Raw genomic sequence first — 24880 nt, 5'->3', positions numbered from 1 at the left:
TGTGGACTTGTTGGGCCGAAGGGCCTGTTTCCACACTGTAAGTAATCTAATCTAATCTACAACATTTAAAAGGCATCTGGATGGCTGTATGAACGGGAAGAGTTTAGTGGGATAGGGGCCAAGTGTTGGTAAATGGAACTTGATTAGGTTAGGCTATCTGATCAGCAGGGGTGAGTTGGACCAAAGGGTCTGTTTCCGTGATGTACATCCCTATGACTTGATGTGGCCTCTTGCTGACAGCCCTCCTACTTCTTCAAGCAACTTGACTTGCTCTCTGTAATCACTCATGGCTCATTCTATGTCTAAAAGTACATCCATGTTTGAGAGGAAATGATTTATGCTGACATCTTGAAAGGTAAGCAACTGCCATATCCTTTCTGCAGACTTCCACACTTTAAAGAACTATAGAAAGCCCAGCACTTATAGAATTGTAGGAACAGCCAGAATATATCAACCAGCAACTAATTCATAAGTAATATATAGCATGTGTGTGTGTATTTGTGTGTGTGAAGGGGGTGGTGTTTTTGCTGTTGGGTGAGATTAAGAAGGTCGCAGGCTTGTAAAATAAAATGCAATCTATGGTTTCATACCACAGGACTGGCTGCGACTCATTTCTCAGACTAGAGGTTTCATACTACTCCAAACTACTTAATGTTACGCCTGCCTGCTCTGCATACATTCCGTGATGCTAGCACCCTCGTGAATGCGATTTTCAGAAAGGTGCATACACACATTATACATGATTTTGATCCCCAAACTGCATCTGCAGCAGTATTTACATTTGAACAACAAAAAGTAACATGGAAGAGACTTAAGGACGACTTTTAACAACACATGCAGCACATACATATGAAAGAAACAGAGCTATGAAATTTAATGATATCAAATCAACAGGAACCATTCTGCTCAGTGAACACCAATCTGGATAAAAACACAATCTGAAACAATAAGGCTCTACAGAAACTATGAGGTTTCTCTCTTTAGTGGCTGCCTAACTTGCTGAGATTCTCTAGCATTTCTATTTCTATTCCAGTTTTCCAGATTCTGCAATATTTTAATTTTGTATTAATCTGGATAATCCAAGGTACTGCTATCAAATCAGGATATTAATAACAATGTACCTTCAGCTGCTCTCTTGAAGAACACCTTGCAACTGCCACAGGTGAGTGCTCCATAATGACATCCTGATGCTTCATCTCCACAAATGAGACAGGTCTTCTGAGGTTGAAAAAAGTAGTCCATCTGGAGACCAAGATTCCTTGTATTATCCAATCTTTAAAACAAAGAACACGTAAGTCTAGGAGTGTCTGCTGTAAAAAGTTGTAAATATCTGTTAGAACAAGTTAGGATGATCAGAAATGCTTTACGTTAACAATGTCAAGTTCAGTTCTCTTAAATTGCTTTCTATGATTTTTTTCAACCAGTGTTTGTTGATTGTATTCTCTAAGTTTAAACGATATCCATGAAAACATTAAACCAACGGCCTTAAAAATAAATTGGTTTCAATCTTTATGACATCACTGTCTACAGGAATAGTGCCAGAAGATTAGAGGATAGCAAATGTTTTTCCCTCGTTCAAGAAGGGGAGTAGAGACAACCCTGGTAATTATAGACCAGTGAGCGTTACTTCAGTTGTAGGTAAACTGTTAGAAAAGTTATAAAGAGGTAAGATTTATAATCATTTAGAAAGGAATAAGTTGAGTAGGCATAGTCAACATGGTTTTGTGAAGGGTAGGTCGTGTCTCACAAACCTTATTGAGTTCTTTGAGAAAAATGACCAAGCAGGTGGATGAAGGTAAAGCAGTTGATGTGGTGTATATGGTTTCAGTAAGGCGTTTGATAAGGCTCCCCACGGTAGGCTATTGCACAAAATACGGAGGCACGGGATTAAGGTTGATTTAGCAGTTTGGATCAGAATTTGGCTTGCTGAAAGAAGGCAGAGAGTGGTGGTTGATGGGAAATATTCATCCTGGAGTTCAGTTACTAGTGATGTATCGCGAGGATCTGTTTGGGTCCGCTGCTGTTTGTCATTTTTACAGACAACCTGGATGAGGGTGTAGAAGAATGGGTTAGTAAGTTTGCAGAGGACATTAAGGTCGATAGAGTTGTGCATAGCGCGTGAGGATGTTGTAGATTACAGAGGGACACAGATAAGCTGCAGAGCTGGGTTGAGAGGTGGCAAATGGAGTTTAATGTGGAAAAAAGTGTGAGGTGATTCACTTTGGAAGGAGCAACAGGAATGCAGAGTACTGGGCTAATAGTAAGATTCTTGGTAGTGTAGATGAGCAGAGAGCTCTCTGTGTCTCAATTACGTAAGATAATCAGAGGGTTAGATAGGGTGGACAGTGAGAGCCTTTTTTCTCAGATGGTGATGGCTATCACGAGGGGCATAACTTTAAATTGAGGGGTGATAGATATAGGATAGATGTCAGAGGTAGTTTCTTTACTCAGAGAGTAGTAGGGGTGTGGAACGAGCTGCCTGCAACAGTAGTAGACTTGCCAACTTTAAGGACATTTAACTGGTCATTAGGTAGTCATATGGACGAGAATGGAATTGTGTAGGTTAGATGGGCTTCAGATTGGTTCCACAGGTCAGTGCAACATCTAGGGCCGATGGGCTTGTACTGCGCTGTAATGTTCTATGTTCTAATAAACTGCATTATTTTATTTTGATCACTTAAAAGAATCCCTCTAAATTTGTCAGGAACTGGAAAGAAAAATATGTTGAAATTTTAATTCATTTTCGACACACAATATTTATGCTGAAGTATTGCTGAAGTCAACTAATTTATAAAGATTCTGCATCCACCAATTACATCTCAGGCTGTTGGGGACACAGAGTATTTGTATATTAATGATTTCATGTGAGAAATAGTTTTGTTGCTCTAACAGTCAATCACACTTTAATTATGGGGAAACTGCAATCATGCAAATTAATGCTAAGGTAGAGTACCCAAATTTCCAACTGCAAGTGATGGTCAATATAATTTGCAGCTCTAACCAACCACCCCTGATCTCCTGTTGATACAAAAAAGAAATGCAAACCGAACAGCAATTTGATTTAGACACCATTTTTAAGATCGGCATTTCTGAGGATCGATCACTGAGTACAAGTTAACACCTGTTAAATAAGAAGAGATAAGTAAAAGTGATTATCTCTTCTTATTTAAGGAGTAAGAGAGGTAGAGGGTTTTAAGGAGGAAATTCTACAGCTTAAAAGCTGGACAGTTGAAGAAATGCGCAAAGGAAGGGATGAAATAAATCTGTGATGTACAATGGGTCAGATCTGAAGGAGTGGAGAGGTTGTCAGAGGAAAGGAGTACTAGAGGAGTTACAAAGGTCAATTAAGGAACACCCATGTGTGTGTCTGAAAATAATACAAATTTGAAGTCAGTCACCGAGTGCATGGGGGCAGGCATTTAAAGTAAATAAGGTTATGTACAGCTAGCCAAGAGAGAATTGTGATTGTTTCTAGTGGGAACAAATGCATCCATGCAAACTTCAGCAGCAGGTACAGAGACAAATGATTTTAGAGATGGAAATAGGCTGTTCTGCTGATAGAGACAATGTAAGGCTCAACTCAGAGTTGCATAATATACTAAATTTACCAACAGTCTGGTTTAAACTTGGAGAGTGGTCATGGCAAGGGATGGAATTCTTCCAAAAACAGTTTGCGTCAGTTCATTGGAGGGAATCTCCATTCATCTAATCCTGACAAACTGTGTTAAAAATCAGACGGAGTGGAGGGGTCAATGAGGATGGCAGAAAGTTTGTGTAAAATGTGATCAGCACATAGAACCTGATATTGTGTTCTCAGAAACACATAGAAACAGAAATTGATGGAGAAAGCAGGTCTGGCTGCATCAGTGGAGAGACAACAGAGGTAACATTTCGAGTTTAGTGATATTTTTTCAGAACTGAACTGGAAATATTAACTCTGTTTTGTTTGCACAGATCCAGTCAGATGTGCTCTACCAATTTCAGTTATTATTGTCTCAGATCTCCAGAATCCACAATGCTTTGCTTATTACTGTTGTACTTTTAAATGTTATCATGGGACAGTCTCCTGATGTTAATTAGAGGTGAGAATGTAGATGACAGAGTGGAAGCATCATAGGTCTATGGATAAGGAATTGAATCAGGTTTCAGGAGCTAGACAATTAACAAAGGAAACACTGAAGAAGCAAAGGGTGCTCAAATATATCAAAGGTTGCAGACGAGAAGGAACAGCTTACCATTGTCACTCTTATCTGCAACTTTCTTAAAATGTAATTTAGAACTATGCCTCAATGTCTTGTAGAATCCTCTTGTTATTCTCTACAGCCTCCCAATTTCAATTTCAATGAGCTATATGACTAGGATAAAGAATTAATGAAGTGGTTTCCTGTTGTCTTCCTCACATGTAATTAAAAAGAATACACAAGATTTCTTGAAGGAATATCTGCTCGTATTTAGTCACTTTCTCTCAAAGTTTTAGCTCTCCTGCTGTCATTGAATATTTGCTGGTTTTCCTATTGGACATGGCTCTTAATCCTGAACATGGGACTCTTTTTGACTTTTGTTAACAAAATGAACAAATGAACTCCGTTCAATCCAATGGTGGGGTGAAAATCTAAATGGAGAGGTTAAAATAAGCAACTGACACGAAGATAAGCACAGATGCGGGATCCAGAAACACCACTCAAGGACTCCAAACTGAAATGGGAAATGGGAGATAGGGCATAACGTAGTAGGACAGGCATCTGTTTTTTGATGTGGGTTGGCATATTTAATGAAGAGTGGAAAAAGCTGAGAAGGACCCCGGAAATAAAGTTTAAGAAGCTTCCCCTCTAAGCCCATGCTGGTTTTCCTCATGCTTGTTTCAGTAGCAACTGCTATGGAAAAACTAAGACTTTAAATCTTGGTTCTGTGGGAGTTTGCCACTCCTGTTCAGGATGCTTCTGTTGTTCCAACTTAAAAATACCTAAGGCCTCACAAGCTGTTAATGGGCTCTCAATAGACAGCTTGTCACCTCTGATTCAAAACATTTCTTCAAAAACAAAGGACAAAAATAACTTCTTAAAGCCATAGTATCATCACAGTACATTGGTGTTCCAAGTTCAAATTCAGGTCTATTGATTGAGGGAATAAACAAAAGGTAATATAGCTCTGACGTTCGATTAAAAATGAACTAAGTGACATGAACATTCGCAGAGTGATTACATTTTTAAATAGCCAGGCATGAAATAAAGATGTTTTCAAGTCCAAAGGCAATAAATTATATCATCTGAGGAGTTTCATTTCTCAGTCTTCTCCTTTGTTTTGGAATACTTATGGTAAATGCGTGTACCTAACAAAAACACTCACCCATGAACAATATACTTTAATATAACTTTAGAAGTTTCCACCCTAGGAAGACAATCAGCTTTCTTAAATAATAGAAGTTTCTTGCTTCTGGAATAATTCTTATCAACATTTACTGCCCAGATCTGGAAATAGTACTGCAGGCAAAATCACTTCCAAGTTCATGCCCTGAACAAGAAAGTCCAGGATGCTATTTGCCTTATTAATCTGCTCAAGAAAATATTAAAAGAGAAAGAAAGATCAATAGAACTTAATTAAAAACCTAGTACCTAAATGCACTCATTATTTGGAATGAAGTTAATGAGCATACAGCACAAATGCAGACAAATGGGTATGATCTTGTGGGGATCACTGAAACATGGTTACAGGAAGATCGGGACTGGAAGTTAAGTATCCAAGGGCACTCAGTATTCCCAAAAGATAAACAAAAAGGAAAAGGAGGTGCAATTGCTTTATTGGATAAGGGTAACATGAAGGCTGTCTCAAGAAATGATATTGGCACTTGGGACCAAAATATTGATTAGAGTGGTACTGGAAAAGCAGAGGAGGTCAGACAGCATCAGAGGAACAGGAAAATCAAATTTTTGGGCAAAAGCCTTTCATCAGGAATGCTCATTCCTGATGAAGGGCTTTTGCCCAAAAAGTTGATTTTCCTGTTCCTCTGATGCTGTCTGACCTCCTCTGCTTTTCCAGTACCATCTAATCTTGACTCTAATCTCCATCTGGTAGTACCCACCTCCATCTACCAAAATATGGCATCAGTCCGAGTAGGAATAAAATGCAAGGAATAACTTACATGCCCTGGAACAGTACTTCCAAAGTAGGGCATATTATAAACCAGGAGATTATAAAAACAGTGAGACAGGCACAATGGTAATTTTGGGTGATTTGAACTTTCATATTGACTGGATTAATCAATTTAGCGAGGGTAGCCTCGAAGAAAGGTTTATAGAGTATGAGGGATTTTTTTTTTAGGACAAAATATCATGGGAGCAAACCAGAGAACTGGCTATTTTAGATTTGCCATTATGTAATGAGAAAGGATTGAGTCACATATGCAAGTTTTACTGATGGACAAAAGTAACTGTGCAGGCCTGAAGTAGGAGTTGGCCCGAGTGGACTGAACAAAAATACTAAAGGACAAGATAGTTGAAAACAGTGGCAAATGCTTACATCGATATTAAATACCTCTCAAAGTGTATTCATGATAGGACAAGGAATTGTGAAAAGGTAATAAATGAAAAGGTAATAAATCATCAACGGCTTAACAAGGAGGTCAAGGATAACAAAGGCAAAAACTAGGGCACATTTAGTGGCACTCTGCAGGACTGGGAGAACTTTAAAGCTCATCAAAAGGGTATTAAAAACAAAATCAAAGGAGCCAAGGAACAACAAAAGGAAACAAGCAGAAAACATAAGCATTGATAGCAAAAGCTTCTATAAGCATACAAAAGGAAGAAAATAGCAAAAGAAAATGTTGGCCCTTTAGAAGATGAAATGGCAAAGACAGAAATGGCACAGGTACTAAACCAATATTTTGACTCTGTTTTCACAGTGGGAGTTGACAATTTCTTCCCAAAAGTATAATTACTACAGAGGGACTTAGTGAAATTACTATAACTAAGGAGAAGGTATTTGAAATAACTCCACAGAAGCTCGTGTTCTGTCACCAAATCACACCCTTATTTACATGTGCATAGTACATGACAATGGTCTGACTTCCTCAGAATCAGAATGAACAGAATCTCTGACACTCCTGTTTTTTTTAATTAGTTTTGAAAACCTTCCCTGAATTGCAAAATAACTCAACAGAGACCAGTATCCCCAGTCACTAAGTCACTCTGGATATACACATGTGGAGAGTCCTTGACAGTGATCCAGCTCCTTCAGAGCCAGGTCTCAAAGTTAACAGAATCTCTGACATTCCTATTTATTTTTTTTTTTGTTTACACTACCACCTAAGTGCGGTAGTGCTTATTTTATCCCCAGCACCCATGGTGTGTGTGTGCAGGTGTGAGACACAGTGGAAGACACAAAGTGCACCAATCTTTATTCAATTTCCACCACCAGGAAGATAGGAAAACACCCGGGTGGCCAGTGACAAACACTGCCCTTCACATCAAGGGACAGTGCTGTGTGATCAAAACAGTGAAGGGGAGGGTAGGGACTAAATCAAAATAGAGTTGGAGGGAGAAATGATGCACTCCACTCCCTGCGGCGCCCACCTCTCCCTAAACCCCTCCAGGGTGTTGGTCGTTCTGAATTTATTTTTTCTTTTTTTCCTTTTTTTTTAACCCCACACTACCGCCTAAGTGCGGTAGTGCTTATTTTATACCCACGGGCTCCACAGCGCCACAGAACAAGCAGTTGGGCTGGGAGTCTGTGAACCACCGCAATCTGCGGTTGCAGGGGACTGCTGCGTGCAGCACCCTCCACCCCAGATCCCCGAGAGAAAGGGGGAGGACTCCCGCGTAGAGAGCCCTCCACTGGGGATCCCCACCGCCCGGTGGCAAATGGGCACGCCAAGGCGTGTCCGGACGGTGGATGAGGGAGAAGAGGTGGATGGTGTGCAGCAGCAGTCGGTACAGGGCTCTTCTTTTTATCTCCCTAAACGAAACAAAGTTAAAATTTCGGAGGCGGCTCAGGTTGTGGGGCACTGGCTCCCGCGGGCAGTACGGGACCTTGGGGCCAATGTGAAATTCCGTCCGGGCTGGGGTAAGCGCGGACGGGATCCCACCGCACACCTGAGCGTCCTCCAACTGGTGCACTACGTCGGGTCCGAGCACCGCCGTTTTAAGGCGTCGGATGGCGGTGGCCACGTACTGGACGTCTACCGCTGCCCTGCCTGCTATGGACATTCCTGTTTATATCTGTCTGTCAGGGATCCCTGACTAGACCAGGTTAACAGCCCCAATCAGGGAACCCATTTTCTAGGAGGTCCACCTAGCTGGCCTCTTTAGAATTACTACATCACTCCTGCTCAAAGTCATAGAGATGTACAGCATGGAAACATGGACACCTTCGGTCCAAGGTGTCCATGTCGACCAGATATCCCAACCCAATCTAGTCCCACCTGCCAGCACCCGGCCCATATCCCTCCAAACCCTTCTTATGCATATATACATCTGTATGCCTTTTAAGTGTTGCAATTGTACTATCCTCCACCACATCTTCTGGCAGCTCATTCCATATACGTACCACCCTCTGCATGAAAATGTTGCCACTTAGGTCTCTTTTATACCTTTCCCTTCTCACCCTAAATCCATGCCCTCCAGTTCTGGACTCCCCACCCCAGGCAAAAGACTTTGTCTATTTATTCTATCCAAACCCCTTATGATTTTGTAAACCTATATAAGATCACCCCTCGGCCTCCAATGCTCTAGGGAAAACATCCCTAGCCAATTCAACCTCTCCCTATAGCTCAAATCCTCCAACCCTGGCAACATGCTTGTAAATCCTTTCTGAATCCTTTCAAGTTTCACAACACTAGTCTAGGAATGCAGGTCTGTTCTTTTTCTTGTAGTTATGACCTGGGGCTGTTTTGCACCAGATCCGGTTCCTCTGACTCAGCCTCAGATACTGACAGCATGTACAGACCGTAGCCTGCGTCTTATGCCCAGAGAGTCTCACAAGAAATTCATCCACTTCAGGTGGGAAAGACGTTGAAGTCATGACATCCGCAATGTCCATCTTAGATATCAAGGTTTCTTCAGTGCTAGATGGAGGGAATGAACCTGTGGGTTGCGATGGCCTTCCCAAGGAGCCAGGTATATTTTCCTCATGCCCCATTTGTGAGGTTGCAGCTTTCATGTGGTCGACGTGCTTGTTCAGGACCTCCTCACCCACTTGAATGTTGTACTTCACAAAACCTGACTTCATGCCAACAATGACTCTTACCCATGTAGTGTTATTCCTGTGGTTTTAGCACCAAACTTTGTCCCCTGAAGTAAATTGTCTCTTTTTGCTTAGAGATGTCTTTTTGCGTAGCTTCAGCATTCCTGATGTTGTTTCACCCTGGTACCCCACGTCTGGGAAGATCAAATTTATCCTGGTGCAGAGTCTCCTCCCCATTGGCAACTCTGCTGGAGCTATCCCTGTAACTGCATGAGGGTGGTCTGACAGTCATATATGAACTGAGACAATTTGGTATCGAGTAAAACTGGAGACAGTTTCTTTAAGTGTGGTACTAAAAAAGCACAGCCCTTCAGGCAGCATCCCAGGAGCAGGAGAGTCAATGTTTTGAGCAAAGGTTCTTCATCAGGAATGAAGGGGGAGGCCCAAGGGGGATGAGAGATAAATGAGGCGGGGTGTGGGGTGAGGGGGAAGGTAGCTGAGAATGTGATGGGTAGATAGAACATAGAACATAGAACATAGAAGAATACAAGCAGATGAGGAACTTGGTGGAAATCAACATGGATCCTGGCTGGTTGGAGGGTCCTAAGGCGGAAGATGAGGCATTCTTCCTCCAGGTGTCAGGTGGCTAGAATCTGGAGGAGACCCAGGACTTGTATGTCCTTGGCAGAGTGGGAGGGGGTGTTGAATTGTTTGGTCCCAAGGCGGTGGCGTCTAGTCCCAAAGATGTTCACTGAAACGTTCCGCAGGTTGGCGTCCTGTCTTCCCAATGTAGCAGTGAGCACATTGAGAGCAACAGACACAGTAGACGTGTGTGGAGGTGCAGGAAAACCTCTGCCTATGTGCCAGGATCTTTTGGGGCCTTGGATGGAGGGGAGGAGAGAGGTGTGGGTGCAGATTTTACACTTCCTACAATGGCAAGGGAAGGTGCTGGGTGTGTAGGATGGGCTGGTGGGGGCATGGACCTAACAAGGGAGTCGCGGAGAGTATGGTCTCTGCGGAACACAGATAGGGGTTCAGCCTCTGCTGCATCTGTGACCAGGAGGACCAATTCCACCATAGATCATCCCGGATGGCCTCCTTTTTCAAGGACCACAATTTCTTCTCCCACGTAGTCAACGATGCCCTCCGATTCATCTCCTCCACTTCCCGCAACTCCGCCCTTGAACCCCACCCTTCCGATCGGAACAAGGTCAGAACCCCCTGTTCTACCCCTTCCACCCCACCAAGCTCCAGATACAACGCATCAACCTCTGCCATTTCCGCCACCTACAAATAGATCCCACCACCAGAGATTTTTTCCCTAGCACGTTTTGAGAAGATTTGTAGGTCAGGTTGAGGTTCTGGATGTAGGTTTGTTTGCTGAGCTGGAAGGTTCGTTTCCAGACATTTCAATCACCACACTAGGTAACATCCTCAGTGAGTCTCCTAATGAAGCACTAGTGGTGTAGCCCACTTTCTTTTTGTATGTTTGAATTTCCTAGGGTTGGTTATCTCATTTCCTGGGATGACATTATTTCCTATGGTGATATCATTTCTGGTTCTTTTTCGCAGGGGGTGGTAGATGGAGTCTAATTCGATGTGTTTGTTGATAGAGTTCCGGTTGGAATACCATGCTTCTAGGAATTCTCGTGCATGTCTCTGTTTAACTTGTCCGAGGATGTGTTTGTCCCAGTCGAAATGGTGTCCTTCCTCATCTGTATGTAAGGACACTAGTGATGGTGGGTCATGTTGTTTTGTGGCTAGTTGATGTTCACGTATCCTGGTGGCTAGTTTTCTGCCTGTTTGCTCAATGTAGTGTTTGTCACAATTCTTGCAAAGTATTTTGTGTATGTCATTAGTGTCGCTTGTTGTCTGTATAGGGTCTTTCAAGTTCATTAGCTGCTGTTTTAGTGTGTTGGTGAGTTTGTGGGCTACTATGATGCCAAGGGGTCTGAGTAGTCTGACAGTCATTTCTGAGATGTCTTTAATGTAGGGGAGAGTGGCTAGGGTTTCTGGATGTCTTTTGAATGCTTGTTTGGGTTTGTTGTTCAGAAATCAGCAGACTGTGTTCATTGGGTACCCATTCTTTCTGAATACACTGTATAGGTGCTTTTCCCCTGCTCTGCCTAGTTTCTCTGTGCTGCAGTATGTGGTGGCTCATTGAAATAACGTTCTCATGCAGCTTCGTGAGAGTGGATGTTGGGATGATTGCTTCTGTAGTTCAATATTTGGTCTGTATGTGTTGTTTTTCTCCTCTTTTTCCTGTAGACGCTGGTTTGAAGTTACCCATTGGCTGTTCGCTCTACAGTGACATCTAGGAATGGCGGTTTGTCGTTGTTTTCCTCCTCTTTAGTGAATTTAATGCCAATAAGAGTATTATTGATGGTCTTGAAGGTTTCCTCTAATTTGTTTGTTTCATTTGGTGATGACAAAGGTGTCAGCCACTTAGTGGACCCAAAGTTTGGGTTGGATGGTTGGCAGAGCTGTTTGTTTGGGTCTCTACATTACTGTGGAGAAAGTGAAGGCTGCAGATGCTGGAGATCAGAGCTGAAGAAGGGCTTATGCCCGAAACGTTGATTCTCCTGTTCCTTGGATGCTGCCTGACCTGCTGCGCTTTTCCAGCAACACATTTTCAGCTCTCTACATTACTGTCTCTGCTACGAACCCTGATATTGGAGATCCCATGGATGTTCTGTTGGTCTGTCTGTAGGTTTTGTTGTTGAATGTGAAGTGGGTGGTAAGGCATAGGTCCACTAGCTTGACTATACTGTTTTTGCTAATGAGGTTGGTGGTGTTTGGTGATTGTGTCTTCGACTCTGACATCACTTCGACTGGGACAACACTTCCATCCTAGGACAAGCCAAACAGAAACACGCACGAGAATGCCTAGAAGCATGGCATTCCAACTGGAACTCTATCAACAAACACATGGACTTGGACCCCATTTACCACCCCCTGAGAAAAAGAACAGGAAACGACATCACCGTAGGAAATGATGTCACCACCAGAAATTACATCACCAACCCTAGGAAACTCAAACATATAAATAGAAAGCGGGCCATACCACCAGTGCTTCATTCAGAGGCTCACTGAAGATGTTACCTAGTATGGCAACGAAACATCTGAAAACGAACCTTCCAGCTCAGCAAGCAAACATACATCCAGATACATTTCCCTCCCCACCCTTATCTGTGTTCTACAGAGACCATTCCCTTCGCAATACCCTTGTTAGGTCCATGCCCCCATCAATCCACCCCCCACTCTTGGCATCTTCCCTTGTCACCACAGGAATGTAAAACCTGCACCCACACATTGCCCTTCACCTCCATCCAAGGGCCCAAGTGATCCTTCCACATCCAGCTTAAACTTTCTTGCACCTCCGCGCACATAATTTACTCTGTCTGTTGCTCCCAATGTGGTCTCCTGTACATTGGGAGACAGGACACCAACTTGTGTACGTTTCAGAGAACATCTCTGGGACATGCACTAAACAACCCCATTGCCCTCTGGCCGAACACTTCAACTCCCTCTTCCACTCCGCCAAGGACATGCAAGTCCTGGGCAACCTCCACCACCAGATGCTAGCCATCTGATGTCTGGAGGAAGAATGCCTCACCTTCTGCCTCGGGACCCTGCAACTACACAGAATCAATGTTGATTTCACCAGTTTCCTCATCGTCAGCATTTGCAGTCCTTACTTTCTCCTAGGTGGTTTCTATAAGCCTACCTTCAAAATTTGGACTGTTCTTTCTATCCGACCATTGGATGATGGATGATGGATGGAGCCGTCCTTACGTGGCAAATGTTATTTGACTTTACGTAGTACTTTAATTCCCTGCTGGTCAATGATGGCCCATTGTCTGTGACCAATGCTTCTGGGAGTTCATGTATTGCAAAGAGTGCTCACAGCTTTTCTACTGTCACCCCTGTGTTTGATGAATGAACTCTATGCACTTCCAACCACTTTGAATGGGCGTCCATAATGACTAAAAACATTGACTATGCTAGCCCTTTCAAGGGCTCAATATGTAACCAAGTCTAGGGTATAGCCGGCCATTCTCATGGATGTGGGGGAGTTGCTGGTGGTAGGTTTTGTCCTCATTAGCACTCTGGGCACTGACCCACCTACACAGCTATGTCTGCGCCCAATCCACCAGACATAACTTCAAGCCAACATCTTCAGTTCAGACACCACTGGATGACTCTGGAGGAGTTCGGCCTGTATCTGGCAGCAACCTTTTCTAGGACAATAATAAATTGCGACCCTGAATGGTGATCTGATCTTGCCGGGTCCAGAAAGGTTGTGATGACCCTTTTGTTTCCCCCATCACTCTCACCTGTTTAGATTTGCCTGGACTGGATATTTTTGCACCAACAGTCCCACATTGTCAATGGTGACCGGAAGGTATCCAGAAAGTTTTGATTCAAAATGGACCTCTTTCAGTGGTGACACCACTGGTGGTGACTCTGCCAGCAGGAGGCGACTCAAGGCATCCACATTTGGTACTTGGTTTCCCGGACAGTGTTCCAACTAGTAATTGTACACACATAGAATGAGAGCTGTTGAATTCAATGTGAAGCTATGGGCTGCATGGCCTTGTCCTCTGAGTAGGTCTAGCAGGACTTTGTGGTCTCTTACTATTACAGATTCATGTCCATAAAGATACTGGTGGGATTTTCTCACATCAAAGACGACCACGTGAATATATTTGCACTCTGCATTGGCCAAAGCCCGGGAAGCATGCATTATTGGGCGTTCCTTTCCATTGCACCATCTGTGAGTCAACACTATCCCAATACCACATTTGGAGGCAATGCATGTCAGCACCAGATCTCACATGGGATCATTAAACAAAGATAGCGGTTTATTAATTTCACTAAAGAGTACATCTGGCTATGAGACCATTTCCAAGGCTGCCCCTGTTTCAACAGCAGATGCAAGAGTGTCCTAACAGAGATCAGGTTACATATGAATTTCCTATAAAAATTCACCATTCCAAGGAAAGACCTCAGCTCTGCTACACAAATGGGAGCCTGGGCATCTTGAATCATCCTCACTTTATCTTCCAACGGGTGTAACCAGATCTTGTCAACTCTGTAGCCCAGGTAGGTCACTTGGGGTGCCGAGAACACAACGTTTCCCTCCTAAGGCATATGTCTGCCTTGAAGAAACATCTAAGGACTAGGTCTAAGTTCTCTAAGTGCGCTTTATTGGTCTTCTTTGTTATTGGCACATCACAAAGATAAATGGCAACCTGAGGCAGATCTTGTAAACGGTTCTCCATCGCTGAAAAATGGCACAAGCTGATGATACCCCAAATGACAGTCTCGTATAATGGCACAAACCCTTATGGGCATTAATTGTACCATATGTCTGGGAATCCTCAGCTAACTGTAATTTCTGTCTCATATTCAGCTTCGTGAAGGACAGTCCCCCCACCAGCTTTGTGTAGAAGTCCTCTAAGCGAGGGACTGGTTATTTATCCAACTGCGAAAAGCGGTTTACTGTTTATTTAAAACCCCTCAAAAAGGCCTCATAATTGGTACAACCGGTGCTGACCATCCCGCAATCTGTACTGGTTTGATGATTCCTTTGGCTTTCCAGCCTCCTGATTTCTGCCTCTACTTTTGCATGGAAGGCAAATGGCACTGGACAGGCCTTGCAGAATCATGCTTCCTGGTCAACATGTAAAGTGGCCTTGGCTCTTTTGATAGTCCCTTTAATTTCCTGAAAAACCTGCGGATATTTAGATAGGACTTCATTCAAGTTGCCATTTTCTAATCGAAACATGTTGAGCCAATCAAGGTGAATCTTTCTCAATCAATTTCGCCCCATCAGATTCCCCAAGCTTTTACTACAATCAGTGGTAACTAAACCAGCTGTTTCTCATACACGACCGAAACTGAAGTTGTATCCTTAATCTGTAAAAGATTCCCGTATATATGTTCTCAGTCTCGCTGAGGTCTTATGCAGATTTAAGGATTGGGGTCCAGAGGAAACTTTGTTAAAGACTGGTTCGGTAATCATTGATACAGCCACATTGGTATCAATCTCCATTAGAACTGGGTGACCACTTAACCAGACATTTCTTTTGAATGGTTCTGGTTTGGATGTTACTAAGGAATTTAACTGGTCCAAGCAAGATGTAGGTGGACAGTGGCCTACAAGTACTGTTACGCAATTCAGGCCTAATGGGACTCTTGCTGTATCAAATCCGCATAATAGTGCAACTATAGTGGCCTGCTGGTCTGGATTGAGAAAGTTTTAAGCATTTGGCTGAGGTTTGGTTTTGTTTTCAGATTTTGCTGTGGGCTGACCAAGTCTTTCTGTTCAGGATATGTCTTGAGTGAGGCTATACAAATATCTTCACAAATGGTGTCCCTCAAGCTCAGTCAGCCTAGCTCAGGTGTCCATTTCCATCAGCATACACTGTAATTAATGTGCTCCATTTGCCATATTTTTAAATTACAAAGCCACTTTTAGTGCCTGGTTGAAGTCCAGACAGGCTTCAGCTAATAGGTGCTCTTGCATGGTTACATCATTAATCCCATATACCAAACAATCTCTTACATCTCATTAAGGGTGAAACCAAAGTCACATGCCTCTGCCAGTCATTTTAACCTCATTCAAGATCCCAGATACAGACTCCCCTGGTTCTCAAACGCCAAGTAAAACCTATAGCATCTCAGAATTAGAGGTGGTTTGAGGTCAAAATACTCTTTAACTAAATCTGTCAACTTCTGAAAGGTTTTAATATCTGGCGCCTCAGGACACATTAGGCTCTTAATAATCGAAAAAGCTGCAGGTCCACTCCTTACTTTTCATCTGCTCCCATGTCATCTGCCTAGAAAAAATAATACATTCTTTCCACATACTGGGTCCAGACTTGGTGGCAGGATCAAATGAGTCACGCTTCCCAAATAATGGCATGATGCCAGAAATGCTTACCCCAACTCAAAGATGATTGCTGTGAATGACTTTCTCTAGGAGTGTAGCTTTTTTCTCGTAACCACAGAAATAACTTTACAGAGGCCGGTTTCTGGCATCTACTCACCCTTTATTCACCCTATATATGAACTCGGCCTGGATAATCACAAAGGCCAACCTCACATCTACAGAATCCATTTACCAGGCCCGCTGTCAAGGAAAGGCCGCCAGCACTCTCAAAGATCCATCCCACCCTGGCAATGTTTTTCTACAACCTCTACCATCGGGGAGAAGGTACAGAAGCCTGAACACATGCACCAACCGGTTTCAAAACAGTTTCTACCCTACTGTTAGAATACTGAATTGACTCAAACTCTGAACGTTTGCCTGTACCTGCATTTTTGTTTTTTGCCACTGTTTACCGACTATTTACTATGTCACTTAACTCTGTGATCGGCCTGTATTGTTCGCAAGACAAAGCTTTTCACTGTGCCTCGGTACATGTGACAATAAATTCAATTCAATTCAATTTACACGTGCATAGTACTTGACACTGATCTGGCTTCCTCAGAGCCAGCTCTCAGAGTGAACAGAACCTCTGACACTCCAGTTTATACCTGTCAGCCACAGCTCCCTGATAAGACCCAGTTAGTAGCCCCAATCAGGGTAACTCACATTCCATGAGATCCACCTGAAAGATGTCATTACAATCACTTAGGATATTAAAGGAGACAACAGCAGAGATAATAGGTGCTCAAAAAAAGGAGACACACAAAAAGTAGGAAACTATACTCCAGTTAGTTTGACCTCTAGAGTGGGAAAGTTGCTAGAATCAATTATAAAGGAGGAAATAACCGAACAATTGGAAAAACATAGCTCAATCCACCTGTGTAACCATGGCCTCATGAAAGGCAAATCATGCTTGACAAACTTGCTGGAATTCTTTGAGGATATAACCAGCTAGGTGAGTAATGGAGATTCAGTAGAAGTGGTATATCTATATTTCCAGATGGCATTTAACAAGGTGCTGCATAAAAGACTGATCCAAGTGCAAAGGGTTTAAGGGTAGAGTAATGGCTTGGATAGGGGATTGTTTGACTGAGAGAAAGCAGCGGGTCAGGATAAATGGGTCTTTCTCTGAATGGCTAAACTTAACCAGTGGGATATCGCAGGGTTCAGCTCTTGGACCTCAACTATTTACAATCTTATAAATGATTTATAAGCAGGAATGGAACGTAACATGGCAAAGTTCGCAGATGATACTAAAATAGGTGGGCTTGGAGCTGTTGAGGAGAAAGAGAGTTTGCAGGTGGACTTTGATAGGCTAAGAGAATTAGGCACGAATCTGGTAGATGGAGTTTAATGTGGACAAGTGTGAGGTTGTCTATTTTGGCTGGAAAAATAAAAGGACAAATTATTACTTAAATGATAAGCAGATTCAAAATCCATCAGTGCAGAGGGATCTGGGCATCTTTGTGCATGAATTGCAGAAAGTAGATATGCAGGTGCCACATATAGTAAGAAAGGCAAATGGAATCCTGGCATTTATTGCAGAAGGACTGGATATTAAAAGTAAACAAGTGTCATTACAAATATATCAGGCTTTGGTGCGACCATACCTGGAGTACTGTGTCCAGTTTTGATCTCGTTACTTGAGGAAGAATGTGATGACACCGGAGACAGTTCAGATTGATTCCGGGGATGAAAAGGGTGTCATTCAAGGAGTGGTTGAATAGCTTGGGCTTGTACCCACTGGAAGAAAGTGAGGACTGCAATTGCTGGAGATCAGAGTTGAGAGTGTGGTGCTGGAAAAGCACAGCAGGTAAGGCAGCATCCCAGGAGCAGAAGAAGCGACGTTTTGGGCATATGTCCTTCATCCTGATGAAGAGCTTATGCCCGAAACGTCGATTCTCCTGCTCCTCGGATGCAGTCTGACCTACTGTATTTTTCCAGCACCACACTCTTGACTTGTACCCACTGGAGTTTAGAAGAATAACAGGGGATCTGATTGGAGGTATATAAAATGTTAAAAGGGATTGATAAGATGGACATTGAACAGATGGTTCCCCTTTGTGAGACAAAGTTGAACAAAAGTTCACAGATATAGTGAGAGGAGGTAGGTTCAAAAACTGAGATGAGGAGTAACTACTTCTCTCAGAGGGTTGTGAATCTATGGAATTCACTGTCCCAGACAGCACTGGACTCAGAATCAATCAACAGATTCAAGAACTAGATATGTCTCTGATGAAAAGCAGGAGAAAGGACTATAGGGTGCAGACAGGAAAGTGAAGTTAAGACCAGGATAAGATCAGCCATGATCATGTTAAATGATAGAATGGGCTTAGAAGGGCTGAAGTGCATACTCCTGCTCTAATTCCGGTGTTTAGTCCTAAATTGCACACTCAATTTGTCTTGCTGCCTTCAGCAACATATGCACGTTGACACTAGGTACCTCTTTGAATATCACCCTTTTAGAATTGCGCCCTTCACTTCTCCATGTTCGTCCTAGCAAAATAAATTATTTCCCATTTCTTCACATTCAACTGCAACTGTCATTCGCCCACCCACTCCACCAGCTTGACTATCGTTTCAAATTTTCTTTACAGATCTCAATGTTTCCAAATTTCACATCATCCATAATCCTAAAACTTGTGCCCTAAGTTATTAATACACATCAGAAAGTGCAATGATTTCAATACAGATCTCAAGGCAATTCCAAAACAAACCTTGCTGATGCCTGAAAACCTTTAACCAACCATTAATCTGTATTGATTGCATTTGATTTACTGATTGTCACGTGTATCTTGTTACAAAATATAGTGAAAGGTGCTGCACAGTGTCACCACTCTTAAAACACAAAAAATAAACCAAAACATTGAATATAAAACAAGAAAAACAAAGAAATAAAGTAAGTGTCCTACTTTACAATAATTCTTGTTAAGTGCTCTGTCATGGGCTGTGGGCCTCATGGCCAAGCAGGAATCTCCTTTGCCACATCACTGCCACTGAAATAAAAATCACTCCACTTCGGCACCATCTCATCTCCATTGACACCCATGCCACTATAAGTCCTCACCGCATCTTGACAATGCAGATGCCACCAATATTGCCAGGTATTGCACTGGCCCAAACTCGACTCTGCCACCACCATGAGTCTACTTTGTGCACCTCACCGATATAGCTGCTGCTGATGATGCATGGTCTTGTAGTGGGCCCAAACTTGCCTCTACCATTGCATCCTCCTTGAATCTGCACTGGATGCAAAGCTTGCCAGAAGCCCAAACTCGCCTCTGCAGCAGCAACCATGAATTGACACCAGGACTGTCTTGATGATGTAGAAGCCACCAAGAACCCAAACTCACCTTCGATACTGCCACCATGTGTCTATGCTGCTGGACCTATTATAGGCAACACCTCTGGTCCCATTCGCCACCACCAGTGCTGTTACTGCAACTGAGCTCTTCACCAAGAGGTAAGTAAAATAAAACAGAAGAGAAAAAAGATGAGAGGAGAGAGAAAAAAAGGAAAGAAATGAGAAGAAAAGCAGATAGAGCTGATCAACCCTGGCTCTGAAGTACCAACACCACTGTCATCTTACCGGAAATATTTTCTGTTAGTTTGTCAATTCCATATTCATGTTGCTACTGTACCTTTTAGTCCATGACCTATCGCTTTGCATTCTGTGCTGCGTCATTATGTCAAAAACCTTTGAGAAGTCCATGCACTTCCCCATCAACCCTCTACAGTGTTTCTTCAAAACTACTCCAACTGGTTAATTAAACATAATTTTGCCTAAACGAACCTTTCTTCAATCAACTAAAGATTTGTCCATGTAACTATTAGTTTTGGCCCAAAGTTTGACTTCTAGATGTTTTCCAATCATGGAAGTTTAATTGACTGGCTTGCATTTGTTTGGCTTATCTTTAAGCTCGTTTTTGAACAAGTGTGTAACGTTTTCAATTCTCCAGTCCTCCCTCACCATCCCTGACTCCAAGGAAGAATGAAAAATTATGGCCAGCAGCTCTGCAATTCCCATTGTGCCTTCTTTCATTATCCTATGATAGATCTCATCTGGTCCTGACGCTTATCAGCTTTAAGTACAGTTAACCAATCCAATACACCCTCCTTATCAATTTCAAACCTTTCCAGGTCTGAATTACCTCCTCTATCACGGTTGACTGGTCACATCTTATTCCTCAGTAAAGACATAGGTGAAATATTGATTTAATATTAATTATTATAGTTCTCTCCTAAAACAATCCAAAATTCATCATATTCTCCACTTTCTCTCCAAACATGCAGCTCCTTCCAGATATATGTATCATTTTTCAAAGTATTTATTCAATGCCCCTTGAAAAACTGTAATTGTTTCTGCCTCAATTTGTTTCAAAGCATTTCATGACATCAACAACGAAATTATTCTGAAACTGCCTTTCTCAGTTATATAATAATTTTAAATTTATGAGCCCCATCACTGACTTTTCAACTATAAAAAAGTCTTCTGTTCAAACATGCCCTCATTTGATTTTAAACTTCTCAATTATCATCTTAACTTTTCTTGATCAAACAGAAATGGTTGCTAAACTCAAGGGTTTCCTGAAATTACAATTTCCCATCTGTGGCATTACCTCAGCTCTATTACTGCAGTGGCCTTTCAATAACAGATAAAAGGTAAAGCTACCATCGTCCTATCAGACCACAGGGCTCTCTCTCATTTAATAGCATCATGATTGGTGATTGTTTCGCCTAAGGGTCACCACATCTTAGGTGAGGAGGGAGGTACAGAAGGAGAGTCTGATGCAGGAATTGAACCTGCACTGTTGGTATTACTAAGCAGCTGTCCAGTCAACTGAGCTAACCAACTTTCAAGTGCAAAAAAACCACATAATACTCAAGAACCGTAGCCTAAGTAATGTTTTAAAAATATAAACTTGTTTTGTTCCCTTTTAAGAATCTATAGTCCCAGCTATGTGCCAGTTATGGCTCAACTGGCAGTGCTCTTGCCTCTTTGTCAGAAAGTTGTAGCTTCATGTGCCACTTTAGAACTTCAGCACAAACATCAAAACTGACACTCCACTGCAGTACTGAGGGATGGCATGCATGTTTAGTTTGCTGCCTTTACAATAAGTTGTAAACTGTGGCTCTACCTGCTGTCCATGTTATTCTAAAAGATACTGTAGCACCACTTTGAAGAACAGCGAAAGTTTCAATACTTACGTGATAATCAGCGTCACAAAAACAGATTACCATTTGTGGAGGTTTGGTGTGTTCAGATAGGCATTTCTTACATGTCATCACTTTAAATTACTTCATCGCGTGTAAAGGCTTTTAAATATCCTGAGATCATGGAAGACAATATGGAGGCGTAAATCATTCTCTTTAAAATGCAAAATATAATTGGTTCTTGTGATAACTTAATCTGCTAGTGCCTGTTCATTCACCAAATTATAGATTTAAGCCATATGAGGTATTTTATTTGTTCAAACTCTGCAGTGCATTTTGATTGCAAATGCATTCCCACTTTGGAGAAATATTCCTAATCAACTGCTTCAGAGTAGTTAATATGTACCTCTAGAGCATGTGGCACTTGAAACCAAACCACCAAGACCTGCAGACTTCAGAAGGGAGGTTAAGGTGAAGGAACCCTTAGGAGACAGTGATCATAATATGATTGAATTTACTTGAGAGAGAGAGAGAGAGGAAAAAAAAGAGATGTGTGAGAGAGAGAGAAAGAGAGAACAAAGAAAATTTACAGCTCAGCAACAGGCCCTTCGGCCCTCCAAGCCTGAGCCGATCCAAATCCACTGTCTAAACATGTCGTTCTATTCCTAAGCATCCTATTCCTATCCCTCTGCACCTCACCGACTCATGCATCTGCCCAGTTGCATCTTAAATGAATCTACTGTGCCTGCCTCTACTACCTCTGCTGACAACGCATTCCAGGGACCCTCTGTGTCAAGTACTTGCCGCATGTATCCCCCTCAATCTTTTCTGCTCTCACCTTGAACGCGTGACCTCTCGTTATTGAATCCCTCACCCTGGGAAAAAGCTTATCTCTATCTACCCTGTCTTTACTCTTCAAGATTTTGTAGATCTCAATCAGGTCCCCCCTCAATCACCTTTTTTCTAATGAAACGAATCCTAACCTACTCAACCTCTCTTCATAGCTAGTACCTTCCATACCAGACAACATCCTCGTAAATCTCTGCACCCTCTCCAAAGCGTCCACATCCTTTTAGCAATGTGGCGACCAGAACTGTACACAGTACTCTAAATGCCACCAAAACAATGCCTTGCACAATTTTAACACGACCTGCCAGCTCTTATACTCAATATTCTGTCCGATGAAGGCAAGCACACCATATGCCTTCTTGCTCACTCTATTCATCTGTGCAACAACCTTCAGGGTACAATGGACCTGAACTCCTAGATCTCTCTACTCATCAACTTTTCCCAAGGCTCTTCCGATTACTGTATAATTTGTTCTAGAATAAGACTTCCCAAAATGCATAACCTCACAATTGCCTGCATTGAACTCCATCTGCCACTTCTCCGCCCAACTCTCCAGTCTTTCTACATCCTCCTGTATTCTCTGACAGTCCCCAATGCTTTCTGCTACTCCACCAATCTTTGTGTCATCTGCAAACTTGCTGATCATTTCAACAGTGCCCTCTTCCAGATCATTTACGTATATCACAAACAACAGTGGCCCCAGCACTGATCCCTGTGGAACACCACTGGTCACCTTTCTCCATTTCGAGAAACTCCCTTCAGCTACTACTCTCTCTGTCCTGTTGTTCAACCAGTTCTTTATCCACCTAGCTCGAACACCCGGAACATCATGTGACTTCACTTTCTCCATTAGTTTACCACAGGAAACCTTACCAAACACCTTACGAAAGTCCAAGTATATGAAATCTGCAGCCCTTCCTTCATCGATCAACTTGGTCACTTCCTCAAAAGAACTCTACTAAGTTGGTAAGGCACAATCTCCCCCGCACAAAATCATGTTGCCTATCACTGATAAGCCCATTCTTTTCCAAATATAAATAATTTTATTCCTCAGTACCTTCCCCAGCAATTTTCCCACCACTGACATCAGGCTCACTGGTCTGAAGTTACCTGGAGTATCCCTATTACCCTTCTTGTACAGGGGACAACATGAGCAACCCTCCAATCCTCCGGCTCCTCACCTGTGTTTAAGGATGCTACAAAGATAACTGTCAGAGCCGCAGATATTTCCTCTCACCTCCCTCAGCAACCTGGGAAAGATCCCATTCGGTCCTGGGGATTTGTCCACCTTAATAATCTCTAGCGTACCCAACACATCTTCCCTACTTATGTCAACGTGATCCAGAGTAATCAAACCTCTATCTCAAATCTCAACATTCATCATGTCCCTCTCCTCAGTGAACACTGATGCAAAGTAATCATTCAGAATCTCACCCATTTTCTCACGTTCGACACACGGCTTTCCTTCCTTATCTTTTAGTGGACTAATCCTTTCTCTAGTTACCCGCTTGCTTCTTATAGAAGAATAAAAGGCTTTGGGATTCTCCTTAATTCTGCTTGCTAAAGCTATTTTATGACCCCTTTTAGCCTGCTTGATTCCTCATTTAAAACTGGTCCTATTCTCCCAATATTCCTACAGGGCCTGTTCTGTTCTTAGCTGCCTGGACCTTATGTACACTTCCCTTTTCCTCTTGGCTCGTCATACGATTTCTCCTGTCATCCACGGTTCACAAATCTTGCTTTTCCTATCCTTTGCTTTCAATGGGACATGCCTATCCTGCATTATCTTTGAAAGCCTCCCACATATTAAGTGTGGACTTCCCTTCAAATAGCTGTGTCCAATCCACATTTCCCAGCTCCTGCCTAATTTTGATATAATTGGCCTTGGCCCAGTTTAGTACTCTTCCCTGAGGACCACTCTCATTTTTGTCTATGAGTATTCTAAAACTTACAGAATTGTGGTCACTGTTCCCAAAAAAATTCCCCACTGCAACTTCTATCACATGGCCTGAATGAGGGCTTTTGCCCGAAACATCGATTTTACTGCTCCTCAGATGCTGCCTGAACTGCTATGCTTTTCCAGCACCTCTAATCCAGAATCTAGTTTTCAGCATCTGCAGTCATTGTTTTTACCTCATTCCTCAAAACCAGGTCCAAAAAGGCCCCTTCCCTCGTCAGAAACAGAGGTAACGATATTACACTGAATAAAGGCAACTACAGAGGCATGAGGGAGGAGCAGGGTAGAATTGACAGAGAGAAACCTAGCAGGAAAGACAGTGGAACAGCAATAGCAAGAGTTTCTGGGAGTAATTCAGGAGACACAATAAAGTTTCATCTCGAGGAAAAAGAAGTATGGTACAGGGATAATGAGGCAATCATGGCTGACGAGGGAAGGCAGGGATTGCGCAAAAGCAAAAGAGAAAGCACATAATGTGGCAAAGGACAATGGGAAACCCCGAGGATTAGGAGGCTTACAAAGACCAACAAACAAATACAAAACAAAATAAGGAGAGAGAACATTAAATATGAGAGTAAACTTTTGGATGTAGGTTTGCTTGCTGAGCTGGAAGGTTCATTTCCAGACGTTTTGTTACCCTATTAGGTAACATCTTCAGTTGGTGATGTTATTTCCTGTGGCGATGTTATTTCCTGTGGTGAAGTCACTTCCTGTTCCTTTTCTCAGGAGGTGGTAGATGGGGTCTAACTCGAGGTGTTTGTTGATAGAGTTCCGGTTGCCATGGTGGTTGACATCACCACCCCAAA

General features: G+C 42.6%; 1 protein-coding gene across 1 annotated transcript in view; it reads right to left on the bottom strand.

Annotated features, from left to right (window-relative positions):
- ar (androgen receptor) overlaps positions 1 to 24880 on the bottom strand; it is a 232944-nt gene that overhangs the window by 138992 nt on the left and 69072 nt on the right. Inside the window, exon 2 of the mRNA XM_043705049.1 lies at positions 1122 to 1273. Within this exon, the coding sequence (XP_043560984.1) occupies positions 1122 to 1273 (152 nt within the window). The remainder of the gene's footprint in view (positions 1 to 1121; positions 1274 to 24880) is intronic.

The sequence above is a fragment of the Chiloscyllium plagiosum genome, chromosome 15 (genome assembly GCF_004010195.1).
Source record: "Chiloscyllium plagiosum isolate BGI_BamShark_2017 chromosome 15, ASM401019v2, whole genome shotgun sequence".
Taxonomy (NCBI): Eukaryota; Metazoa; Chordata; class Chondrichthyes; order Orectolobiformes; family Hemiscylliidae; genus Chiloscyllium; species Chiloscyllium plagiosum.
Note: the sequence above shows the minus strand (reverse complement) of the source record. Positions and strands in the feature narration are given on the sequence as shown.